Here is a 25,077-nt window from a genome sequence, read left to right as displayed (position 1 = left end):
TTTACATTTGTGCCCGTTTACACAGCTGGGCAGTTTAGCAGAGGAGTCGGAGTGACGTTCATCACTCAAGGTACTGCAGTGCCCCACCCAGGATTCAAACCCATGACCTTCCAGTTCTGAGGCCAGAGCACTAACTGCTGCTGCCCTAGCTGGAGCACTGTCCCTGCAGGCAGGCTGGCCACACTCCTCCGACATGCCCACTTGTGGGAACCCTCATCCCCCGACTCACCTGAAGCTTGGCAGAGGAGAGCTGGAGCTGAGTGGAGATGCAGGCTGTTTTACACAAAGATGAAGAGACCATGGCTAGCTAAGGCCCTCCCTGCCAGGTTTTTCATTAGATTCACTGATTTTATTTTTAAAAACCCTACCAATTGCTCATCATCCTGGCTTGGAGAATAAGGGCAAATAAGGGCTGTTCATGCCATCCTCCGAGAGGTGTTATGGCGCCTTCTGCCAGCCACAGGCTTCGCAGTGGGTTCAGGAGACAAGGGCGGCAAGATCGCTCAGCCAGCAGCCCCGCGAGCTCGGAGACACCTGGGGTGGCTGTTTTGCCGGAAGATGGGAAGGCTCAGGCTAAATCAAGGCCGCTCTGCCCCAGAGGCTGATCATGCTCAGTTTCCGGGGGAGACAGCTGACAAAAGCTGACAAAGCTGATAAAGTCAAGGTCATCGATCACATGAGTTCCAAAAAGTCTTTTTTTTGAGGGAGTCAGCTGTCCAGCTTCTGTAATAAAGAAAGCCAGCATTCAAGGTGTGTTTTTTTCCTGTTTGTCCTTCCATCAAATTTCTAACCACTTGGACAGGACTACCCCCTGGACAAGACGCCCGTCCATCGCAGTTTCTGTTTCTCGTTTAGTTGATTCATTTGCACTAATTGGGGGCATCACAGATTTTGCGCTGAGCCTACACGTTTAGGTTAAAAGGGCTGTGTGCTCCATTAGGGATGGACTTGGGGGAGATTTTCAGGGCCGGCGCTGTCCCCTCGATCCTGACCCTCCCATGTTCTCCCCGCAGGGATGCGACCCCCTGGCGCAGACGCAGCGCAGCAGACTGCAGCACCGGCGGGTGAGGATCAACCAGCAGATCAACAAGGAGATGAGGATGCGGGCCGGAGCCGAGAACCTCTTCAGGTGAGGCCCAGGGAGCCAGACCCAGCAGGACAGGGCTGAGAGGCAGGAAGCTAGCTGGTGTCTTAACAGGTGGATTTTGTCTGCAAGTAGCTCTTGAGCCCCCAACCCCTTCCAGCCACCTGCTGAAAGAAGTTCAGTCTGATAAATGCCGAACATGTTTGGCAAACATGTCAGGATGCATCTGTAAGCGGTAACCGGTTTTAATTGCATACCATATCACCTTGCAACTCACAGCTGGCAACCCACTGAAGCTCAGCAGGTGTGAACCTGGTAAGTACGTGGATGGGAGACCTGGGAAAAACTAAGGTTGCTGCTGGAAGCAGTGTTAGTAGGGCCAGTAGGGGGCACTTACTCTGTGTGGGTCCTGATGCCCCAGTATAGTGATGGGGACGCTGTACTGTAAACAGGCGCCCTCCTTCAGATGAGACATAAAACCGAGGTCCTGACTCTCTGTGGTCATTAAAAATCCCAGGGCATTGCTTTAAAAGTGTAGGGGTCTTACCCTGGTGTCCTAGCCAAATTTCCCATTGGCCTTTACCAATCATGGCCTCCTAATAATCCCCATCTATGAATTGGCTTCATTACTCTGTTCTCCTCCCCACTGATAGCTGGTGTGTGGTGAGTGTTCTGGCACACTATGGCTGCCGTCGCATCATCCTGATGGGGCTGCACATTGGTGGTGATGGAGGAAAGTCCCCATTACCTGTAAAGCGCTTTGAGTGGAGTGTCCAGAGTTTCCAGTGTAAGGAATTATTGTTAATTTGATGGAGTCTCAGAAGAATCTGGAATTTTTTCTTGTGGAATATGTTGGTGTACTTTGTCATGTCTGGCAACACTTATCTACCCTATTGCAATGTTCTTTTGTCTTTAACCTGATGGGTGTGCAGTTGCTGTAGGAACAGTATTTATTTTTAAAAATAAACTGAAATGGTTTTAGGTTAGATATTAATCTGGAATTTTTGCATTAAGATTTGAAGCAATACAGTACACAAGCAGCGGATTGCATGAATATACTTTTATTTTTTTCGCAATACCATTTTCTTTCTCTTTCACTGTTTAAAATGAACCAGAATGTTTGTTTTGTGAAACTGTTTATTGATTGGCTTGGTTGCAAGCTGTTATTAAAATTTATTCCTACCTTAATGAGAGGAATGCAGAAGAATTTCTTCTTTACCTTGAGCTGTTAGCAGTCTCCTGGCCCTTTCTATCTTTAAACACAGTCTTGGCCTGTCTTTCAACTTCCTTTTAGTAAATTTTGCTGTTTTGGATAAGGCAGTAAGTAAAACCTTTTGCATCCTGCTTCTCCTGAGGATTTCGGAATAGTTACAGATAATGGCTCATACACTAGACTGCTTCCACAGAACTGGTAAGACTCAAAGAGCAGTGATTGATAATGGATGAGACTGATTGACAGGGCTTGTGGTAGAAGGGGGTGTCCTTATTTTAAATTTCCTATACTGTTTCTTTCTTTCTGCTCTCATATATGTACTCTAACAAACCTGACTATGTTTTCAGAGTTACACCATACTTAACATTTGCTGTACCTTTTACAGTTCTACATATCTTCCCATACCCCTCTACGCTCTTTCCTGCTTTCATTTGACTTCACTGTGCTTGACTACTGTGTTCCATGAGCTCTTTCCCGGTAGAACCACAATTTTCCAACATGAACATTAGCACACAGAAACCTGGTGTCATTCAGAAGGATGGGCCTTTGTCCGTAGCATTTCTGTGTCATGTTTGTATCTTTTCTGGTGGCCATTGTGACTAAAATGTGTTCTTAAGAAGTGGAAACGTAGGGGCAGGCAGACAGTGTAAACTACAGTGTGGCGTTTCTGTGCTGTGGTAACTCTGGGGGGAAATGCTACAGATATTCCCTTTCCCAAAAGATGAAAGAAAGCACTGTTCATTGGAAAACAGGAAGTTAAAAAAACAAGGAATATTTTCCATATTTAAACTCTCATAGTCTTTTATCATGCCACACACAGGGCAGAACCACTCCACCCTGGGCTGACAGCCAAGGGGAGAACTGGCTTCTCACCTTTAGGTGAAGGCAAGCAGGCCTGTACTTTGGAAGGAGGATCATCCATCAGTCTTTGAGTAAACAGTGCACATGGAGAGCCTCCTTTCTCCTGCCGCAATAACTCTCCGACACTCCCTGTGTTCTCCGGCTAGTGGAGTGCACACACTCCTCCAGAGCTCCACAGATGTTTCAATTAGACAAGGGGCTGAAAGCAAACAAAGCACACTTTCTGCCCCTCACTGGGAAATCTCAGAGTGATTGACTTTTTCCTTTCTTAAGTTGCTGTTTTCATGTTCTTTTTTCTCTCTTGCGTTAAGTGTGAACACAAGAACTTGGAATTTTTATTGCGGGTTTAAATCTGTGATATATACAGAGAGGAATTTCCAGTACTAATTTATTGTATTTTTAATGTCTCTCATTATATGTAAGCCATTTTATTCTTTTGGTATTTGATTATACGGTAGCTTTGGTGACGTGGTGCATATGTGCATGTTTTAAGGAACCATCACTTGAAAGTACAGTAATCCCTTGCTATATGAGTGTTCATTTATACAGGATCAAGTAATTCCTACCTGTTTCACATTTTAAGGTGAAGTTTGGGTGGTTTAGGGAACTTTTCTTGAGTTCCGGTAGCCAATCAGAGATTATAACACAGGAAGTAATGAGACTTTAATTACCATAAAATGGGTTCTCACTTTATGAGCAAGTTTTTGAGGATCAAATTAAGCCTGTATAACGGGATTATTGCTGGAATGTTCTGGCTGAACTATGAGCTATACTTAAGTTAGGCTCCCCACTCCTGGTCTTAGAGGAGTAGGGTATCTATAGCAGGGGTCCCCAGTTCTGGTCTTGGAGGGCCAGTGTGTCTACAGCAGGGCTCCCCAGTCCTGGTCCTGGAGGGTCAGTCAGTGTGTCTACAGCAGGGCTCCCCAGTCCTGGTCCTGGAGGGCCGGTGTATCTACAGCATCCTTCAGTCCTGGTCCTGGAGGGCCAGTGTGTCTACAAGTTTTTCAAGTGTCCTTAAAACACCAGTATCTGAGGAGCTGGGAGAAACTTTTATATCCAGTTAAGCCAATAATAAGCTAATTCAAGTCATTCAGATGGGTGAAATAGCCCTTCAGGAGCAGGATTGTAGACCTGAATTAAAATATAGTTAGAAAGCAGCATTCATTCTGTGCCAATAATTACTGAAATGCAAGTAAAGAAGGTTGGATTCGATTAATTAAAACAGCAGTAAAACACTTATTTAACACCTTCAATTGTAATTAAGCTGCCTGTATCAGTGTACAAGGCTGTCCCACACGTCTGTTGTGGAACATGCCAGCCAGCATGCCACACACCACTCCCTCTGCCTTCTAATGAAAACACAGAGCCCCGTTTTTAATTAGCAACCCAAACAGGAGATCAGAACGTCAGCAACATTTGGTTTTCTTTCTTAATACAGCAGGAAACTGTTTTTTTAGATTTGTACTTGTATTGTTATATAATTTTTCCAAACAGAAAAGTGTGCCCACAAAGACATAAAATATGGTTATAAGATTTACTCTTTGGTTTTGTACTGGGTGGGTAAATCCAGTGTGCCACTTTCCAAAATGTCATGCTTTGTGCTAATTCTGCTGTTTGTTGTTATCTAAGGTAATAATCCACGGGGGGGGGGGGGGGGGGAGTTTAAACGTAGTGTTTGAGCTGAGCCTTTTTCACAGAAAAGGTGTGTTTGTAACAGGGAAGGGCTGCAAAGCTGCCTTTCTTCCACAAAACCGAAACCCAGTGCTAATCAAATAGGACTGTCATTGCACGTATCAGTGCTGTTACAGAGATGATCAGGGTGTCACACATATGCTAGATTGGAGGCTGGAGAAATTGGTTTGCACTCTCATTGAAAGAAAAACAGAGTCAACTGAAAAGGGCTTTTTTGGCGCTATTCTTTTGCCGTTGCTTGAATCAGTCCATTTCATGGCATGCCCGGAAAGAGGGCATGAGATTCTGGCAGGTATGGGGTTGTGGGGGGCGGTGTCCGCTGTGCTTCACTGTCTGCCCCTCTCTCGGAGGGATGACTCACTGGTATGGGACAAAGAGACAAAGCCCTTATCAGTTTTGTATCTGGTAAAGCTATTGTGAGGGAGTACCAGGGGCACAAAGAGGCCGAGTCCCTGTGACACTGAGTCAGCCAGGGCCTGGGCTTTTGTGCCTCTCTGATTGTCATGCAAAGGGTGCCACTGCAATCCTTTTAGTCCTTCTTGGAACACAAGGAATTTCCCCTCGGTTATTGTGATGCTCTTCTCTTCATTATTCATTTTCTTTAAGTCGAGTTTCAGTTCTTGAGCGGTGAGGGAACCGGAGGGTTGGGGTACGAGGCTATTGTGTGATCCCCTCAGGCCCTATGCAAGTTGTATTGCACAGCTGCATTTCCCAGTGTGCTCTCTTCTTTACTCCGTCTTGTCAGGTTCACCAGGGCTGGGAACATTTCCCGGTCTGTAAAACGGGCATCTATGGTTCTTTGATTATAAATCTTTGAACTGGTTATAAGAAGGAGGTAAAACATTCATCTTTTTGAAAAACAGTTATGTAGAATTACATACCATATCCTGGGATGGCAGTGTAGTTTGCTTTAATTCAGTAACATGACTGAATTACGCAACATGCTGTAAACCGGCAATAAATTAGCCTGAGTTGAATAACCCTCTTTAGCAGTTTTATTATGCTACTGTATGTTATTATATCATCCAAAGCAAGGTGAGCTGGTTAGTAAAGAAACTGTGTGCATGCTGATGCCCGAATGTTTCCAGATTGGGTTGTGCTGATGCTGTAGCCCATGGAGTTTTGATGTTTAAAATAATAGGCTTATATTTCTTAACACATTGCTGTGGATTCATACAGATGTGAGTGGCTGGACAAAATTAATTAGGGAGGGTGAAATCAGCTCTATTATAAAGGGAAATTCTCCTGTCTTGGCCATGACCTGAACCAGCAGAGGCCTCTCGTTTCTAAGACACTAACAGGTAATGGCATATCTCCGCTTCTTGGAATCCATTTCTCCGCTAATGAGTTGGAATCCTGCTTTGAAACACAGTAGTGAAAACTGCTGAGCTTTGAAAACCACCCTCTGAAAGCATTGTTAGAAAGCAGGCATCTATGGTAAAACTTCCTGCTACGAGCAAAGTGTGACTTTAATTTGCACTTTAAAAAATGAATCGAAATGGAATTGCCCTTCTCGGTGCGATTTTTCTCTTCCTCCTGCCTGTTCCATTAGGATGAGAGCAGCACCCTGATCTACAGGTCCGAAACCTCAAGAGCCAGGCGTTTAACGAGGAGAGCCAAACGCCGTCACCCCTAATGGACTCGAGTGCTAGTGTGCTTCATCTCTGTTGGATTAAAATCTATGAGTATTATAGTATTCAAATTAAAACAGTGATGCCTTGCTTTTCTGCGATGGAGTTCCTTTGTGAAAATACACATTTTTAAGAGATGCAGATTTTAATCTGAGTGTTTGTGCTCCTGAGTGGCTCAACTGGAAAAAATAATTGTTTACAATGTGGTGTGAGTCCAGACATCAATGCGTATAGGTTTATGAGGGCGTTGATATCTTAGAAGTATTCAGTGTAAAGCCCCAAGGAGTACGTTTTGAAACCTGAGGCTTCAGTGTAACAAAAACACCAAATTCATGCAGAGCTGTGCTTTCTAGACCATTTGTGGAAAGGGTTCAGGTGTGCTGTGGAATTAGAAGAGACCATGTTTAAAAAGTGTGGATTGAGAGTTTTGTGTGGACAAAATGTGTGAACAAAATACTAAACGGTTCTATTCACTGAAGCAAACTTACATTTTACATTGAAATTCTGGACAAGAAAATGAATGAATGAGCCATTTCAAAAGATTGTGGTCAATGTTTTGTCATAAATGTGTTGCTAAAGAGTCTGGGGTGTGAAAAGTGTACCTCCACTGAAAAGGCTTGTCAAGTCCTGATGTAGAGCCCTGAAGTCCACACCGGCATTCTGAGTCTAGGTTTGAATTCAACAATAATGCACAATTGGCTGAGCAGCACTACAGGCGACGTCCTTCGGATGAGATGTAAAATCGAGGTCCTGACTCTCTGTGGTCATTAAAAATCCCAGGGTGTTTTTCGAAAAGAGTAGGGGTGTAACCCCGGCGTCTTGGCCAAATTTCCCGTTGGCCCTTACTAATCATGGCCTCCTAATAATCCCCCTCTATGAATTGGCTTCATTACTCTGCTCTCCCCCACTGATAGCTGATGTGTGGTGAGCGTGCTGGCGCACTATGGCTGCCGTCGCATCATCCAGATGGATGCTGCACATTGGTGGTGGTGGAGGGGAGTTCCCACTACCTGTAAAGTTCTGTAATTGGTCTTGTTAAGTCTGGTGTTCCTCAGGGCTCAATACTGGGCCCCTTGCTCTTCAGCATTTACATGTTTCCACTTGGTCAGCTTTTAAGATCACATGGCCTCAGCTTTCATTTTTACTCTGACTATACTCAAATATACATCCATACCAAACCTGACACTGATGTGGCTGTCTCTATTCTATCTAATTGCATCTCTGACATAAAAATTTGGATGACTCAAAACTTCCTTCATCTTAACTGCGACGGCATCCCCCATCAACTTCGTAAAGCCAGTTCTGTAACCCTAGATGGTTCTGTACTTGAGCTTCAATCAAAATTGACAATACCTGTCTGAACTATTATCGCCCTACTCCCCATCTCGCAACCTTTGCTCTTCTAATTCTGCTCTCCTTACTGTCCCCCAAGCCCATCTACATTGTATGGGTGACAGGGCCTTCTCCTGTTATGCCCCCAAGCTCTGGAACTCTCTCCCTAAGGATATCAGAGAGTCACCTTCTCTAAACTCCTTCAAATCCAGACTCAAAACCCTCTTCTTCAGAAAAGCCTTTAGTTAACTGGTTCCATTCTTCACCCCTCTGCTTTTCTTAGTACCACCATCCACGGTCTCCTCTTTATATTGTAATTGTGTTTTATCTTGTGTATTCTTCTTTTTATTGTTTGTTGTCATCCTGTAAAGCGCTTTGAGAAGCCACCTTTAAAGGCGCTATTTAAAATACATTTTATTATTATTATTATTATTATTATAAAGCGCTTTGAGTGGAGTGTCCAGAAAAGCGCTATATACTGTAAGTGTAAGCAATTGTTATTATTATTATTATTATGGATCAGCAGGCTTGAGCTGGCGACTTATGCTGTGCAAGTGCTTTGTCAGTAAATACTGCCGTTGCTTCAGAAACAACATTCGTAGCACTGATTAGTGTAAATTGATTGACCGTTATCCACAGACAATTTCACATCGGAGGCGGGAAGGATAAGTGATGACTGTATTGTGGCACGGTGACATCGGATGAGACCTGTAGCCTTGCTTGTAGCCACTAGAGGTAGCTAATGTCCTGAGCAAGTTCTCCCGTGATTTCCACTGGGAAATTTGGAGAATATGTTTCTCACCTGGAAATTATAGTCGTGTTCCGAGAAGCATCTTTCCCAAGAGTTCAAAAGAACAGGTCAGAAGGGGAACTGCGTCTACGTCTAGAGTAGGCTGGAAGACGAAACTGTTATCACCTGCTCCCTCTGTCAGGGAGCTTGTTTTCTTTTACAGATAAGCAACTCTGGCCAAACAGGACTGGATACAATAATCTCCGGTTTTGCCTGGTTTCTTCTGTCAGGAACTATAGATAAAGATAGAGGGGAGAGGGGGAAAGATTAGGGTTCTGAGATGGAGTACTAGAGAGTAGGAGAAATCACCACTTCAGACCTATGGACACAGTAGGCTAAAAAAAAGCCCTCTGAGAACATCAGTGACTTGAGTGTGCAGTTTCAAAAGGTACATGAAGACAGTTTGATGAGGAGAAGCTGCAGATGAGTGACAGAGTGCTTTAGTGATGACATTGCATTTCCTGAAGAAGTAAAATAAAGCAGTATCTGCAAGAGAGACAGCAGGAGCTCCATACAGCCTGAGGGATGTAGTGGATGTGTCATAAATTATTTTTGGAACACCACCTGTCATGTCCACCCCTAATAATAAACTATACAGTTCTAATTTTAGGTCCAACTGGGTGAATATTTCTAAAAACTGGGTTCTTACATCAGTCTTTGGTGTTGAGATTTGGCCCATAACACTAAATACTTCTGTTCAAAACTGTTTTTAACTTTAAAAATAATATCATTCTAGTTCGTGTACCATTAAAATCTGATGCATCATTATTCCTCATCATGATGGCTGGCATTAAATTTCCCAACATCCACCTGCCACTGTCTTAGGAGCTGCCACACCGGTTGGCTTGAAACGTGGGAGATTCCTGCACACTGAAGCCTGCTTCAGACTTGTGCCTCACAAGGTACAGTGACACTTCTCACTGTCACGGACATCCAAAGGGACTAACCGTGGGGAGCAGGAGAGCAGAAAAAGACCCATATGCGTAGCGGCGAGACGGGAAAAAGGCCCGGGCTCATAGTGCAAAGAGTTCAGGAATGCCGTATAGAAACCTATGCCCTCAGGGAGCGGACGTGGGGCGCCCTGGTGCTAGGTGGGTCTCAGGACATCCGAACGTCAATGCTGAGCGAGGACAGAGTGCAAGACCCGGAAATAAATAGCCCAAGGGAAAGACAGGGACCGGAAGGACAGCAGACCGGAAACCAGGGACAGGACAGAGAAGGAGCGCCCTCTGGCTGCAGAGGGCGTGACACTCACTGTGACAGGTCATCACTTGTTGGGCAAACATGCCCTAACTGAACTTCTTCAAAAACCGGTTGGCCAAAGAACTCTGGACTTGGTTGGAATCATTCTGCTTCCTCATAGTCAACTCTTGGCTCCCCACACTATTAAGACTAAAGTGGATGGATTTTCATCTCCCTGTAGCCATTGCCTTTCAAGATCATCCACCATCAAGATTTCATTTTGTTCAAGTGGTGTTTTTACCATGCTGCATGGAAGCTTTCAGAACTGCTTGAAGTTTCCTGGTTGTTTGGAAGACCTGTACTTAATGGTGTCTTGATTGGATCTTCTTATAATTCGTAGAGCACGGTATTGTATATATATTAATCCAGGGTTCCTATATAATTATCTGGGTATTTAATTGAAATACTACTATTGCTATATTCTTAAAATAATTATTTAAGTAACTTGGGATCAAATAATTTGAAATACAAAGCCAGGACTGTTATACAGTACAGTAATCCACTTACGTATGGTATTCTTGTATGTGTTTTGGAGCATATAAATGTAGTCACCTCTGTACATTGTTTGAATGTGATCTACACATTCCATAAAAGATATTACACTTTCCAATATTGTTTTGAGATTATGATTGCAGAGTGTAAGAAGTTCATTATAGAAACATATATGCAATTGTGGAGGTGGAGTAGCTTCTGCATCACTCTTTAAATGTTTAATAGCTTCAGTGCCCTGTGGGTAATCTAATCTGACTGTGAGATAGACAAGTTCTCACATTTCAGCTGGTTACAAATACAATTATTTGAGCTAACCAAAACAAAATTAGTTGTATCGGTAGTTTAGGAATTGAGCTTCAAGCTAGTTTCCCGATCCCTGCCTTTACTGTTGTCTAGCAATGGGAATGCTGACCTGCTGACTAGTGCTTTTTTTAAAAGACTTGGGGGACAGACTTAATTGACTTCTGTATTGTATTTTCTAAAATGGGGTTTACTGTGAGTGAAGGAGAAGTAGGTCCTGACTAAGGAAATCGGGGATACCTGGTTTGTTGTTGCGTAGAGAGCGGAGTTCCCATTTCTTCCTCTTCCAATGGGTTAGTCAGTGTGAGAGCTGTGGTTCTGTATCCTGACAGATTGTGGGAGCAAAGTAATCCTGCTGCTGTCTTCCCAGCCTAGATCTGACTAATTGGATAGCTGAGGTGTGTCTTCTGGCGGGGATAGCTGAGCTTTTTCAGCTTCTCTGCCCTGATTCCCTTACAGAAGCTTTAAGGGGAGCACAGAGAATCTCTTGCTAGTATCTGAGACATCACTAAGACATTAGGTCAGCTACATCAGCCTAGAGCCTAGAGCTTGTTGTTGTGTGATTAGAGTAAAAAATAACCAAACATGACTTGCAAAGGTTTCTGCAGTGTGATCTATTTACATATCTGTACAGCTGGCCAGATTCTGTAATACATGAGTGATTTCAAAACAGTGATCGCGTATTATGGAAAACAAAATGGAGTGGTAAGGCTTTTTAAGCTAACAGGAACTGAATGACCCAAATTATATTTACTCAAGTGAGTCTAATGTGTTTTGAAAGCTGTGTAAAATTACCTAATAAATCAGAGGATCTTATTTGGATTTTGCGTGTCATGGGTTTTTCTGAAGGAGGTTAGAGTTCTTCTTTTGAGTTATTAGAAAGCTGTCAGTCTTCCTGCTGTGCCAGAGGCCGAAGGGACTTAAGAAGTCATATGGCCATGATGTGAGCATTTTTACTGTAGTGGCTGGGAATGGGCATAGAAAACAATGATGAATAAGGACATCCTTATAACTCTAACTCACTACAGGATGTGAAAGTCTAACTGGTGCATCCTCTTCAGATTCTGCTGACTTTTTTGAAGACTGTGGCTAATCCAGTTAATTCCTGTGTTCGAGTTGATTTTTATTGAAATATCATAGCAGTCTTTCTTCAGTTTGTAATGTCTTTCTTGAAGACTGTGTCATGGCCTGAAAGCCTGAGTAAATGTGCTGTATGTCTTCCAGGGCCACCACAAACCACAAGGTGAAGGAGACTGTGGCTTTGGAGCTCAGTTTTGTCAACTCCAACCTGCAGCTGCTCAAGGAAGAGCTGGAGGAGCTCAATAGCTCCATGGAGGTGTACCAGACTGAGAGGTGGGTACTGATACCGCACCACACTGACAAAATGCAAACTGACGGTACAGAGGTGCACAACCACAACACTGTCATGAACTCAACTATACAGACACAGTACCACACAGATAACACACACTGACAGTACAGATACACATCCACGACACTCTGACAAACTGTACTGACACAACACAGATAAAACACACACTGACAGTACAGAGGTAGACACAACGACATCCTGATGAACTGAACTGTACAGACACAGCACCACACAGATAAAACACACACTGACAGTACAGATACACAACCATGACACAGCACAGACAAAACACACACTGACAGTACAGATACACAACCATGACACCCTGATAAACTGAACTGTACTGACGCAGCACAACATAGACAAAACACACACTGACAGTAAGTACAGATACACAACCACGACGCACCGACAAACCGATCTGCTCCATGGAGGTTTACCAGGAATAGAAGTGAGCGACTGCCTGAATTTACCAGAGACAAGAGTCTTTTCATAATCCTGTGCAACACCCACTGCAACAGCACCACAGTCAGAGATCGGCACATACACACGGGTGGAATCAGTTGTCAAAACCAGGTGATCTGCTAGCTTCCACTCTCCTGTAACTAAATCCAGTTTTCCCTTACAGAAACATTGTTTTTAAATTTAATGTAGTACCTGTATTGGCTTTTTAAGAGTGAAAAGCCCCTCCATCTCCTAATGAGGTTATTATTATCTCAGAATTTGCCAAGAGTGATCCTGCAATTTTAAATCTGCAGTGAACTCTTTTTTTGAGGGGCTTTCTGCATTCCAACTCAGGGACTTATTAAGAGAAACAAAGTGAGTGTGTTTTTCACACTAATTTTAGCTCTCTGTATGCTCCTCTTTGCTTTAATGAGTAGGCATACAAACTAAGTGTACTGGAGGTTTGCCTTTGTTTTTTTTCACAGGTTAATGATGTGTTTGGTAGACTAATAGAGAGGAGATTTGTGTTTGTTTGAAAAAATTCACAACAAGGACATGAGGGCAAGGCCGTTTGTTGTTTGGCAATGGTTGTATTTCTGTCTGCGTGGAAGTAAATGATGCAGTTTTGTTTATTGTGGGAGTTTATAATTAAAAGTAAAGGGGCTTTAGAGAATAAGGCCACTTCTATAGACATGTTCAGATATTGTTTAGCAAGAATATGTGTGTTCTCTGCTCAATGGGAGAATGTTCTTCTACAGGTGTGTTAAATTAGAGCAAAGTGTAATAAGCGTTTTTTGTTTTTAATTTAATTGTAAAGAAGGGCTGTTGTGAGTTAATCATTGGATGTGGATTTTTATGATGGATTAGTTTCAATTTAAAGCATTTTCTCTTCCAAAAAAATTAAATAGGACATTAATTACCCTTAAATATACATAATTGTTCTTTGGCCGACCCCTGATGACAAGAGTTGAATAAGCTTTTGTGACAGAAGAGAACATTAACTTAAAATTCTTGCAGTTTTGTGCTCCTTTTTGTAGTAAATGTGTAATGGGCCTGCGAGGGACTAGTTTCCCATTCAGGGTGTATCCCACCCTGCACCCTGTTGCTTGTGGAGACAGGCTCCAGCTTCCTTCCGACGCTGAATTGGATGAAGCAGTTAAAAATTCTATGGGTAGTGTAAAGGTGTTGCTCCAGGGTTTTAGCCAAGAATTAATCTACCGCACTTTATTTTTATATGGTGTTATCTTCATCCTACTCTGCTGTAAAACCTGGATTATGAAGTAATGTATTTTTTATTTTCTGCAGTGAATCAATCAATGTGCCCATGATTCCTTTGGGGCTGAAGGAGACAAAGGAGGTGGATCTTGCTGTTCCTCTGAAGGTGAGACATCACTGTGGAGGAGCTCATTCTGAAAGGCCAAGGTGTTTTAACTCACTAGCCTGTGTCTTCATCTGGTCTGGCATCAGGGTTCAGATCTAACTCGGGGCTTTCCACTGGTTCATCTTAAAACATCATCCAGACATGGGTGGAGTGGTGTGAATGTTTTAATATCTTTGAAGACTTTTCTGTTCAACTGTTTGTGAAGAGCTTAAAACAGAAAAAATAGAAGATGGATATCAAAGTCACTACTTCAGAAACTGTAGCACACATTGAACCTCTCTATTCTGGCAACATCTGTGGCCTGGTTTGATTTTAGTTAATTGAATATCTGCTAATTAACGGGTGATGCCAAGTTTCTAAATGTTGGGCAAGTTTTTTGTACAGCCATCAGTTCTGGCTCTCAGTGCTCTCATTATGTCTTCTATGTTTTCTAAGAGACCTGCAAGCAGTGGTCATGCACGACCAAGTGTTGGTCTGCTGCTATGCGAGAGTGTGTGAATGTCATTACATCAGAACCTGCAGTTGTTGCATAAACTGGAAGCGGCACATTGGTACCCTTGACTGGATTTTCGAATGTTTTGTTTGAAGAAGCACACAAATCAGATTGTTGCTGAAAACAAATAGTGTTAGATGTTGAAGGAGCAGAAAACAGTAATTTAGGGAGTATATTTATATACTGATTCAAGCTTTGTCAAAATGAATGTGTTTCCATTTCTGGCAAGATAATGGCAAAAATAGTCCACAAAAAACTTCCTGCAGCATACGATTGTTTGCTAGGCTGACTTCCGAAATTAAAGTTGAAAAACAGATGTACGTCTACATTGTGCGACAGTCAAAGCTGTCTCTTTGTATGGTTATGAATTTGTACAGTTATCTCCAGAGGAGGTGTACAGTGACTTTCTGCAGTGCACTACAGTGCCAGGGCAACTGTTGGCGTTGTATGTCAACTGATGTACACATCTGAGAAGCATAAGTGCAAGCTTGTTGTCTTTGGGTAAAGTAAAGTGTGAGCCCAAGGGCATTCAAAGGAGTGAAAAATATCCCCAGTGATATACATTTGTAAGAAAAAGTTTGGGATCCCTTTGAAATTGCCTGGATTCACAATAGTCACAATAATAGACAAACGCAATCTGCTTAGACTAATAACACACAAACAATTGTACTTCTTGTCAATCACATCACACAATCTTGTCACACATTGTTTAAACAGTCACAGTCCAGGCTGGAAAAAGTATGTGAACCCTTGTATTTAGTAACTAGTAGAACCACCTTTAGACCATTCCTCCTTATAAAACTGGTTTCAGTTCATTGGTATTTCTGGGATTCCTTGCATGAACAGCTCTCTTCAGGTCATGCCACAGCATCTCAATTGGGTTGAGGTCTGGACTCTGACTTGGCCATTCCAGAACACAAATTTTCTTCTGTTTAAGCCATTCTGTTGATGTGTTTCAGGTCATTGTCTTGGTGCATCACCCAACTTCTACTAAGCTTCAAGTGATGGACCTCTACCCTGACATTCTCCTGTAAAAGTTCTTGATACAATTCTGAGTTCATTGTTCCTTCTATGATAGCAAGCTGTCCAGGCCCTGAGGCAGCAAAGCAGCCCCAAAGCATGATGCTCCCTCCACCATGCTTCATGGTTGGGATGAGGTTTTGGTGCTTTTTTCCCTCCAAACAGCATTGTGCGTTTCTGCCAAAGAGTTCAACTTTTGTCTCATCCATTCACAGAACACTGTCCCAGCAGCGTTGTGGAACATCTAGGTGGTCTTTTGCAAACTTGAGATGTGCAACAATGTTTTTTTTGGAGAGCAGTGGTTTCTTATAGTGGACACATGAACAGAGACTTTGGCAAGTTCAAGAGATTTCTGCAGGTCCTTTGCTGTTACCCTAGGGTTCTTTTTCACGTCCTTCAGCATTGCACGCTGCGCTCTTGCCGTGATCTTTGCAGGATGCCCACTCCTAGGGAGAGTAGCAACATTACTGAATTTCCTCCATTTGTAGACAGTTTGTCTTACTGTGGATTCATGAACACCCAGGCCTTTAGAAATGCTTTTGTAGCCTCTTCCAGCTTTATGCATCTCTACAATTCTTCTAAGGTCCTCTGATTTGTTTTTTAATCAGGCCATGGTTCACATGAACAGCTCTTTCTTGAGCAGAGCAGACTCTGTCAATAACCACCCTTTGTGTGCCTTTTTTAAAGGGCAGGGCACCTCCAACACACACCTCCAATCTCATCTCATTGATTGGAACACCTGTCTCCAGTTAGCTTTTGGAGAAGTTATTAGCCTAGAGTTTCAGTACTGACAAGAAGTACAATTGTTTGCGTGCTATTAGCTTAAGCAGATTGTGTTAGTCTATTATTGTGACTTAGTTGAAGACGACAGACCACATTTTTATGAGTAATTAATGCAGAGATCCAGGTAATTCCAAAGGGTTGACACACTTTTACTTGCAACTGTAGAGATTTCAACCTATACAGTTCTTGTCTGAAAAAAAAAACATTCATCTTCATCTGCCAGGGTTTTATTTTAGAAAACAGACTATTCCTAGGCACAGAAAAGGAAAGGTGGCTGCTTAGTGGTTCTCTAGATTTAGCACATCACACCAATCTTCCTAAGAGGTTACAATTCTTTGTCAGAGCTCAGACATCCATTAAGATTCCAAAGCAGTGTGGATGAAATCTGTTCTTTCTAACTAGGAAAAGTAACTCTGACGTGTACTACAGAGTAGTGCGGCTTTGTGTGGCTCTCTGACTCTGTCCCCTGCCTCCACAGGACTTCATCTGTGAGCACTATGGAGAAGACGGATCACAGTACGAGAAGGAGATCAAGGAGCTCATGGACCTCAGGCAGGTGAGTATCCGACATATCAGTTACCAAAACACGTTCCGGTCCTTTGAAAGCTTGCAAACAATTTATGTGCTATTATTCTTTGTGCTATTTAGCTTGAGTAACCACTGGTTGAGGGGCTGCGAAGAACCTGTTTTTTCATTAAACACGTCTTTCAGTGGAGCAGGTGTGGGATTTTAAGTGCCTTTAAACAGGATTAGAGCAGCACAGAGTATATCTTAAAGGGGGATCATCCATTAAAATGGAAAACTACATGAAGTGTTATAGTGCGTCCCCAAGCTGAGAGAACTAGGAATGCAAAAGACTGAAAAATAAATGTAATTTTCTGGGCTGCTCCTTTCAAACCCAGAGCTCAGAAATATAAAGGGAACAATTTCAATATAGAAAAAGGAATTTAACTTATTCTAAATATCCTGTTATTCATCCATAATAGAGAGGAAGGCTGGCTTTCTATTTCCAATGTCAGTTTGGTAGTATATGACCCAAAAAAACAGGAGTGCAGTTCATAGCTTCCCAGCAGTAGAGATAACCACTTAGTCTTGTTTAGCGTTCACAGTATTGAGGCTTTAGCCACTGTAGTCTGTCCCTGCAGGTGACACTTGCCTGTTTCTACTTTGACAACGGTGAGCCACTATCTCATAACTGGTTCAGTTTCTCTGGGATATAACCAGAATTCTGATACGTTATCACTTCAGTGTGATAAACCTTCATGTTTTCAAGTATGTGGGTCCTTGCTTGAGTGGTGTCTTTAAATGGCTGTTTTAAACTGCTATACATGGAGAAAAAGTGGACTGACCTTCTAAAATGAGAAACATAATGCCTTCAAGGGCAGCACAGGTTTGCCTGAGCATGACATGTGTGTTCTTCATGTGTATCTGGTCAGGTGACTTTTGACCCCTGCTCTGTGAAATCTCAGCCCTCCTCCTTTGCGAATTGCTGCCTGCAAGAGAGCAGAGTGAAAGCCGGAGTAGGAGTGGCTAACCTTTCCACCCCTCACAGGCTGTTTTTTGTCACAGGATGTTTAACCCTGTGCAGACTCCCGTTCAACCCATTCAGTAGCACTAAAACCAAGACTTACTAGTAGTTGGGAGACCTGATTCCCATTTAAATTATTAGTGGTTTTAGGGTGTGTGGGACCACTAGCTTACAACAAAGTCTTTCATATTTCCAGCTCTTCCATATTTTATATTTTTTTCTCCTTTTAGTGTTATAATTGCACATTGTTGTAGTGAATTTATGAATGAAGTTCTTCAGAGCTGGTGTTACTCCATGGTGTGAATATGCTGGCTGCCTCATCAAAACCGGCATACTGAGAGCTAAGAGTCTTCAGAGATATAAACCACAAAAAGCTACTTGGGAAGTTTCTGCACTACAGAAACTGGTTTAAGAATAAAAAGAACCAGGCTGCCTTCAACTTTTTGAAATCCCCGCTGAAGTAAACTGGTGTCTGCCTGCACTATCTGGCTTCACTTGTGCCTCTGCAGCACTTTATCTAGGGAGACGTCTTAGTAAATATTAGTTTAAGTGTCAGCTTAATTGATAGTGTGTGTGTACATTTCTGAATTGTCCATGGTTTTTTATTTTGGCAAAAAATAGTTGGAATTATAAATGGAATAGGGTGGCACAGTGGTACAGTGATTTGCTTTGCTGCCTTGCGGTGCTGGAGCCCTGCGTTCAGTTATTGGGGTACTATATGTGTGGAGTTTGTATGTTCTCCCTGTGTTTGCGTGTTTTTTTTTTCTGGGGGCTCAGGTTTCCTCCCACAGTCCAAAAACATTCTGGTAGGATAATTGGCTTCTAGGAAAATTGGCCCTAGTGTGAGTGTGGGTATTTTTGTGACTGTGTGCCGTGCGGTGGACTGACATCCACCCAGGATGACTCCTGCCTTGTGTCCGTTGTTTACTGGGGTAGACTACGGCTGCCCTAAATCCTGAATTGAATAGAAGTGGTTAGAAAATGGATGGGTGGATAAATGGAATAGTATTTAAAAAAATTTCACTAAGTAGAAATTATATTTAGAAGTGAGAACTGGGGGCAAGTATTTGAACAAAGGATACTAAGAGTATAGATCAAGCTACATTGTTGAAGTCAATATCCTGATTTCGTTCAAGAAATGTTTTTATGAAATGTACTGAGCAGTTAGGAAGTTTGTAAACGTTTTGAACTAGCAGAAATAATGCATTCACGTTCACAGCATTTTGTTCAACCCACAGAATTTAATGAGTGTCTTAAAAAAAATTCAGGAGCCTCCGAGTGGATGAACCAGTAAAGGTGCTTGCTCAGAAGGCAGGTGGAGATGTGCCGTGCAAAGACTCGGGTTTTAACCCAAATCGCCAGGGGTGGTTTGTCTGGAGCTGGTCAGGGTAACTTCAGCGTACTGTGCAGTAGCTGCCCTGCGACTAGTTTGAGCTTGCCCGAGATTCACATTACCCCTCTATTCATGCTAACTTACTGTTGGGTGATTCGGTATTGCAAAACTTAATTTGCATTTCTTAATTTAAGAAAAGTATTGAGTCTTGCCTTATTTATTTCTTCTGCAATATATGTGCATATACGTGGTTTGACCGTAACCCATCATATCTTAGTGAAAATATCGTGTACTGTAACATTACCATCTAGTGGAGCAGCTGGTTAATTGCACAACTGTTTTTGCTGTAATCTGAGCCATAAACTGTTCTTCACAACTGCATTTTAGTTACTTTAGCCACATGGCTCTCTGTCAGTGTATCTTTAACGTTTTAGTGTGGAGTAGTTGGAGAGAGATGACTGGTGTTCCTGTCATCAGTTCTTTTTATCTGTGCAAATTTTGATCACCCCTTAAAAATCCAGAAGCTTTCCAGTGTGGAGGTTTGGCAGTGTGTTATAGTAATAATGTTTTCCAGGTATCAGTTTGCCTGCTGTTGTTTTTTTTGCAGCTTTTACACAATACCTATGTAAGAATGAAATCTTGCAATTTTAGTATCTTATCTGTTTGCAGAGAAATAACTGGTACTCCTGGTTAATTCAAACCTGCAGTGAAAGAGAAGGAAAGAAGAAGCCTGAGAAAATAAAATGTGTGCTTTTGCCAGGATTTGAACCTGGGCCTCCTGCATGGTGTGTGAGAATTCAGCTGCTGAACCACCGATGCCACCTGTGAGCAGCCAGCCTGAGAAACTACTGTCAGAGCTGTTTCCAACCCTACCAGGTCTTATCAGTATTATGTGAGGTCAAAGGTGATGTTCTTGGAAAGAAGAAATTGATTTTAAGCACTTCATCCCTCCACCAAAACAGTTCCCTACGCTGTACTACGCCTTGCAAAAAATATTAGAAAGGTCATGTTCGGATGTTAAAAGCACAAATTAAAAGAAGCAGGCCTCATAGTCCAGATCTTCCACCTCTGGATTGCTTCCTACGGGGATCCCTGAAACCAGTGGTTTCTAGCCTAAACCCAGAGTCCTGCAGCACTAAAGGAAAACGCATGCTCTCGGATCAGTATTTTCAGGAGTGCTCAAGAATATGTTTGTACAAGAAATAATCTGTGTATGGGTGTTAATGGCCACCAATTGGTCCAGAGCTCTCATATGTCCTCCAGACCACAAATCACTGGAAACCTATGTTACAATACAAGTTATCTAACAGTTGGATTTAGACAATACCTTTCTGGTTCATATCTTCTTCATCTTTTTCCTATCTGCAAAGGTGAATAAAACCTTATGTCACATGAATAGCAGCAGGATGGAAAGAATGACACAAAGTTCAGCCAAATTCCCTCATTTCCAGGGAGTGATAATTGTCTCATTCTTACTTTTATGACCATAATTTCATTTGTGCAGCAGCAGGAGAGCCCGTCTTTTGAAGAAGGAGGCGTTGGTAAAACTCATTAAGATTGCGAGTCTCGGCGTTCATGTTGTACTGACCAGGGGCTGCTTGTGTGCTCTGTCCCACCAGGCCATGCGCACTCCCAGCCGAAACGAGGCCGGTCTGGAGCTTCTCATGGAGTATTACAACCAGCTCTACTTCCTCGACCATCGCTTCTTCCCTCCGGGCAAGAACTTGGGCGTCTACTTTCACTGGTGAGGCTGCAGAGGACATTGTCTGGGGAGGCTGGGTGTGGGGACAGCACACACAGTTGTGTGTGTGGGAACGGTATGAGCAGTGGTGTTTGTCAGCATTATAGACTGCTGTCTTGAAGAACTGTTTTAAAATGAAAAGACGAATGTTTTTTTTTTTTAATCGTTTACCTGAAAATTTCAAATTGCTAATCAGTTTATAATCAATGGTACCGGGCAACACTATTACTTGACCAAATTTGTTGTAACTGGATTTTAGAATTCCATACAAATTCATATCAAGCATCCTGCTGCATCCCAATGTTATAGGGATTTTCCTGTATAATCCCCCTATTATTCGGATTATGCTGAAGGGAGAATTTTGTAATCTTGTTTCCTACAGACAGCTGATGTCTATGTGTTCAGGTACAGTTATTAGCCAGTCGGACACTCTGCCCATTCAGAAATCAGTGCAGGGGTACGCAATCAGGTAGCTGAAAGTCACCACAGTTTTCCAGGCTCATGAATGGCCTCCATGAAAATCCTCCCCTCGCCTGTTTTCACTTCCCCAGGTACGACTCTCTGACAGGAGTGCCGTCCTGCCAGCGAGCCCTGGCTTTTGAGAAGGGCAGCGTACTGTTCAACATTGGGGCGCTGTACACCCAGATAGGGGCGCGGCAGGACCGCTCCACTGTGCAGGGCATTGAGACCGCCATCGACGCATTCCAGAGGGCCGCAGGTACGTGCCTCCGCAGCACAAAACAACCGCCGCGCTTCATGACCCAGACCTGTTACATCTTCACTGCTGCACAGGTGTCACCGCTTTCAATATTAGTGTTTAAGGCATTTCCACGCTGTTATAATGCTGGAAGCACCTGTGTGTTTTTGTGCAAAGATAGAGCATTGCTATGCCTTTGTGTAGAGGGCTATCCATTTTAATTCTGTGCCTAGAAATCTAGGTAGATTTTAATAATAATAATAATAATTGCTTACACTTACATAGCACTTTTGTGGACACTCCACTCAAAGCGCTTTACAGGTAATGGGGATCCCCTCCATCACCAGCAATGTACAGCCCCCACCTGGATGATGTGACGGCAGCCATAGTGTGCCAGAACGCTCACCACACACCAGCTATCAGTGGGGAGGAGAGCAGAGTAATGAAGTCAATTCATAGATGGGGATTATTAGGAGGCCATGATTGGTAAGGGTCAATGGGAAATTTGGCCATGACGCCGGGGTAACACCCCTACTTTTTTCGAGAAACGCCCTGGGTTTTCTAATGACCACAGCGAGTAAGGACTTTGGTTTTATGTCTCATCCGAAGAATGGCGCCCTTTTACAGTATAGTGTCCCCCTCATTATACTGGGCCATCAAGACCCCCACAGACTGCAGGGTGAGCGCTCCCTACTGGCCCCACTAACACTTCTTCCAGCATCATGCTTAGTCTTTCCCAGGAGTCTCCCATCCAGGTACTGACCTGGCTCAAACCTGCTAAGCTTCAGTGGGTTGCCAGTTGCAGGGTGATATGGCTGCTGGCTAGATTTTCAGGTAGCTGGCTGTTAGGGTTGGTTAGGGTTCGGATTTTGCAGTGTTGCCAGGAGTAGATCATGTGTGATTCTGGTCATGACAATCGTTAGCACCACAAACCACAGCCCATTGGCCGACCGTTCTCTGTTGAAAGTGGTTCTGAACAAGTACTAAACTTTCCTGCTTTCCTGGGCGTTTATGGTCCGTGTCTGTTCAGGTGCCTTCAACTACCTGAAGGAGAACTTCTCCAATGCGCCCAGCCTCGACATGAGTGCTCCCTCCCTCAACATGCTGGTGCGCCTCATGGTCGCTCAGGTGCAGGAGTGTGTGTTTGAGAAGGTGGTGCTGCTCCTGGGGGACGGTGACGTTGCTGCCCACCTGCAGGTGGCTCAGGAGGCTGCCAGGGTGAGTGTCCCACACCAACCCCTCGCCGCGGCCTGCGCCAGGGTTTGGACAGAGCAGCGTTAAATTCGGTTAATTTCTGTATGTGCCGAGGATGACAGAGAGACACCAGCTGTGTGGAATGTTTGCAGACTGACACATTTCAAAGCGACGTGAGGGTGGGGGATAAGTGTTGTCAAAAATACTGTTGTGCTGTATAAAATAATCTGTATGTTGAACAAGTGTTAATCCTACATATATACTGGTCCTGAAATACACCCGTACTTCTTTTTATGCAAATTCGAAACCATGTAAATTGTTACCCACATTTTGAACAACGAAAGCCAACTACGAAACTACCAAGAAGCGATACGAAGAAAAATTTAGAAACCTCTACCCAATGTAGTGAGTGAAGAGGAAGTCCTCATGCAACTCGTTTTATATCAACTGTTCCCATCACTAGCTAGTATGGTTGAGAACTAGCACAGAGAATAAGGTGTGGCAGGAACAACATACAGTTCACCACATCTTGTTTTCTGCATTGTTTGAACTTAGTTTTCATGTGTTGCTTTTTTAGCCCTATACAATTTCTTGCATTAGGAATTCGTCTTTTCACATACCCCAGCTTGCTCTCCATGAGACACAGACACACAAACAGGGAGAGAAGCTTGGGGTCAGAGCGCAGGGTCAGCCATTGTACAGCACCCCTGGAGCAGTTGAGGTTAAGGGCCTTGCTTAGGGGCCCAACAGAGTAGGATTCCTCTGCCAGCTGCAGGATTTGAACCAGCAACCTTCCAGTCACAGGCACAGATCCTTAGCCACAGAGCCACCTCTCCACCCTTAACCACTGCTCCGCCCTATTCATAAGAATATTTGTGGGTTAGACTTTTTCATGGACCCTAAAGGCGTTAAGAGAATGAAATTGTGAATTTAATTACGCTAAAAGCAAATGAAGTGGTTACTGTACAGTACTGTACTATACTTAATGATTCATGATATCTAACTAGGTAAGCAGTGTTTTTTATTACTAAAAATATGAATGTCAGTTATTATTACTATTGTTTCTTTTGTCATTTTTTGGTGAAAAAAGTAAACAGTGATATTTTTGGGGTCCAGAGTGGATCATATTTTTTTCCCCATAAGAAATGGAAATAAATATTTCTTTTTAGGACTTTTCACAATACAAAAGGGTTTCTGGGAACGAATTACACTTGCACCTCTTTTTACAAATGTACAGTGGTGCTAGAAAGTTTATGAACCCTTTAGAATTTTCTGAATTTCTACATAAATTTGACCTAAAATGTGATCAGATTTTCATCTAAGTCATAAAAATAGATAAAGAGAACCCACTAAAACAAACAGCACACAAAAGGATATACTTTTTCATTAATTTATTGATCAAAATGATCCAACATTTTTGGCCCATTCCTCCTTACAGAACTGCTTCAACTCAGTGATGGTTGTGGGTTTTCTTGCATGAACTCCCCACTTCAGGTCCTGCCACAACATTTCTATTGGATTAAGGTCTGGACTTTGACTCGGCCATTCCAAAAAATGAAATTTCTTCTGCTTCAACCATTCTTTGGTAGACTGACTTGTGTGTTTAGGGTCATTGTCTTGCTGCAAGACCCATCTTCTGTTGAGATTCAGTTCATGGACGGATACCCTGACATTCTCCTGTAGAATGTGCTGGTACAATCCAGAATTTATAGTTCCGTCAGTGATGGCAAGCCGTTCTGGTCCCGTGACAGCAAAACAGCCCCAAACCATGATACTGCCACCAGCACGTTTCACGGTTGGGATGAGGTTTTTGTGTTGGAATGCAGTGCTTGGTTTTCACCAAACATAACATTTCTCATTTAAGCCAAAAAGTTCTATTTTTGACCCGTTGGTCCACAGAACATTCTTCCCGTAGTCTTCTGTCTCGTCCAGGTGGTCTTTAGCCAACTTTAAATGGGCAGCAATGTTCTTCTTGGAGAGCAGTGGCTTCCTCCTTGCTATCCTCCCATCCACACTATTCTTATTCAGTGTTTGCCTGATGGTGGACTCATGAACACTGACATTAGCCAGTGCAAGAGAGGCCCGCAGATCCTTAGATGTTACCCTGGGGTTCTTTGTGATCTCCCGGAATATTATACGTCTTGTTCTTGGAGTGATTTTTGTTCCACGACCACTCCTGGGGAGAGTAACAGTGGTGTTGAATTTTCTCCATTTGTACACCATCTGCCTGACAGTGGACTGGTGAAGCCCAAAGTCTTTAGAAATCATTTTGTAACCTTTTCCAGCCTGATGAGCATCCTGTCCTCAGAAATCTCCTTTGATCAAGGCGAGGCGAGGCGAGGCGAGGCGAGGCGAGGCATGGCATGGCATGGCATGGCATGGCATGCACTCACAAACCTGTGGTGAAGACCAGCCTTTGGTAGTGAAGACTCAGGTTTATGTTTTTTAAATAGG

The 25,077-nt window shown here is 43.1% G+C and overlaps 1 protein-coding gene across 1 annotated transcript in view; it reads left to right on the top strand.

Moving 5' to 3' along the window:
• The window catches only part of rhpn1 (rhophilin, Rho GTPase binding protein 1), a 47,192-nt gene that overhangs the window by 10,082 nt on the left and 12,033 nt on the right, over window positions 1-25,077 (top strand). Inside the window, exons 2-8 of the mRNA XM_088919669.1 lie at window positions 1,014-1,129; window positions 11,862-11,990; window positions 13,759-13,834; window positions 16,609-16,686; window positions 20,611-20,735; window positions 21,284-21,450; window positions 22,460-22,647. Of these exons, the coding sequence (XP_088775795.1) occupies window positions 1,014-1,129; window positions 11,862-11,990; window positions 13,759-13,834; window positions 16,609-16,686; window positions 20,611-20,735; window positions 21,284-21,450; window positions 22,460-22,647 (879 nt within the window). The remainder of the gene's footprint in view (window positions 1-1,013; window positions 1,130-11,861; window positions 11,991-13,758; window positions 13,835-16,608; window positions 16,687-20,610; window positions 20,736-21,283; window positions 21,451-22,459; window positions 22,648-25,077) is intronic.

The sequence above is a fragment of the Atractosteus spatula genome, chromosome 6 (genome assembly GCF_055471065.1).
Source record: "Atractosteus spatula isolate fAtrSpa1 chromosome 6, fAtrSpa1.hap1, whole genome shotgun sequence".
In the NCBI taxonomy this organism is placed as follows: domain Eukaryota; kingdom Metazoa; phylum Chordata; class Actinopteri; order Semionotiformes; family Lepisosteidae; genus Atractosteus; species Atractosteus spatula.
The sequence above is the reverse complement of the archived record's forward strand: the minus strand, read 5'-3'. Positions and strand labels throughout refer to the sequence as shown.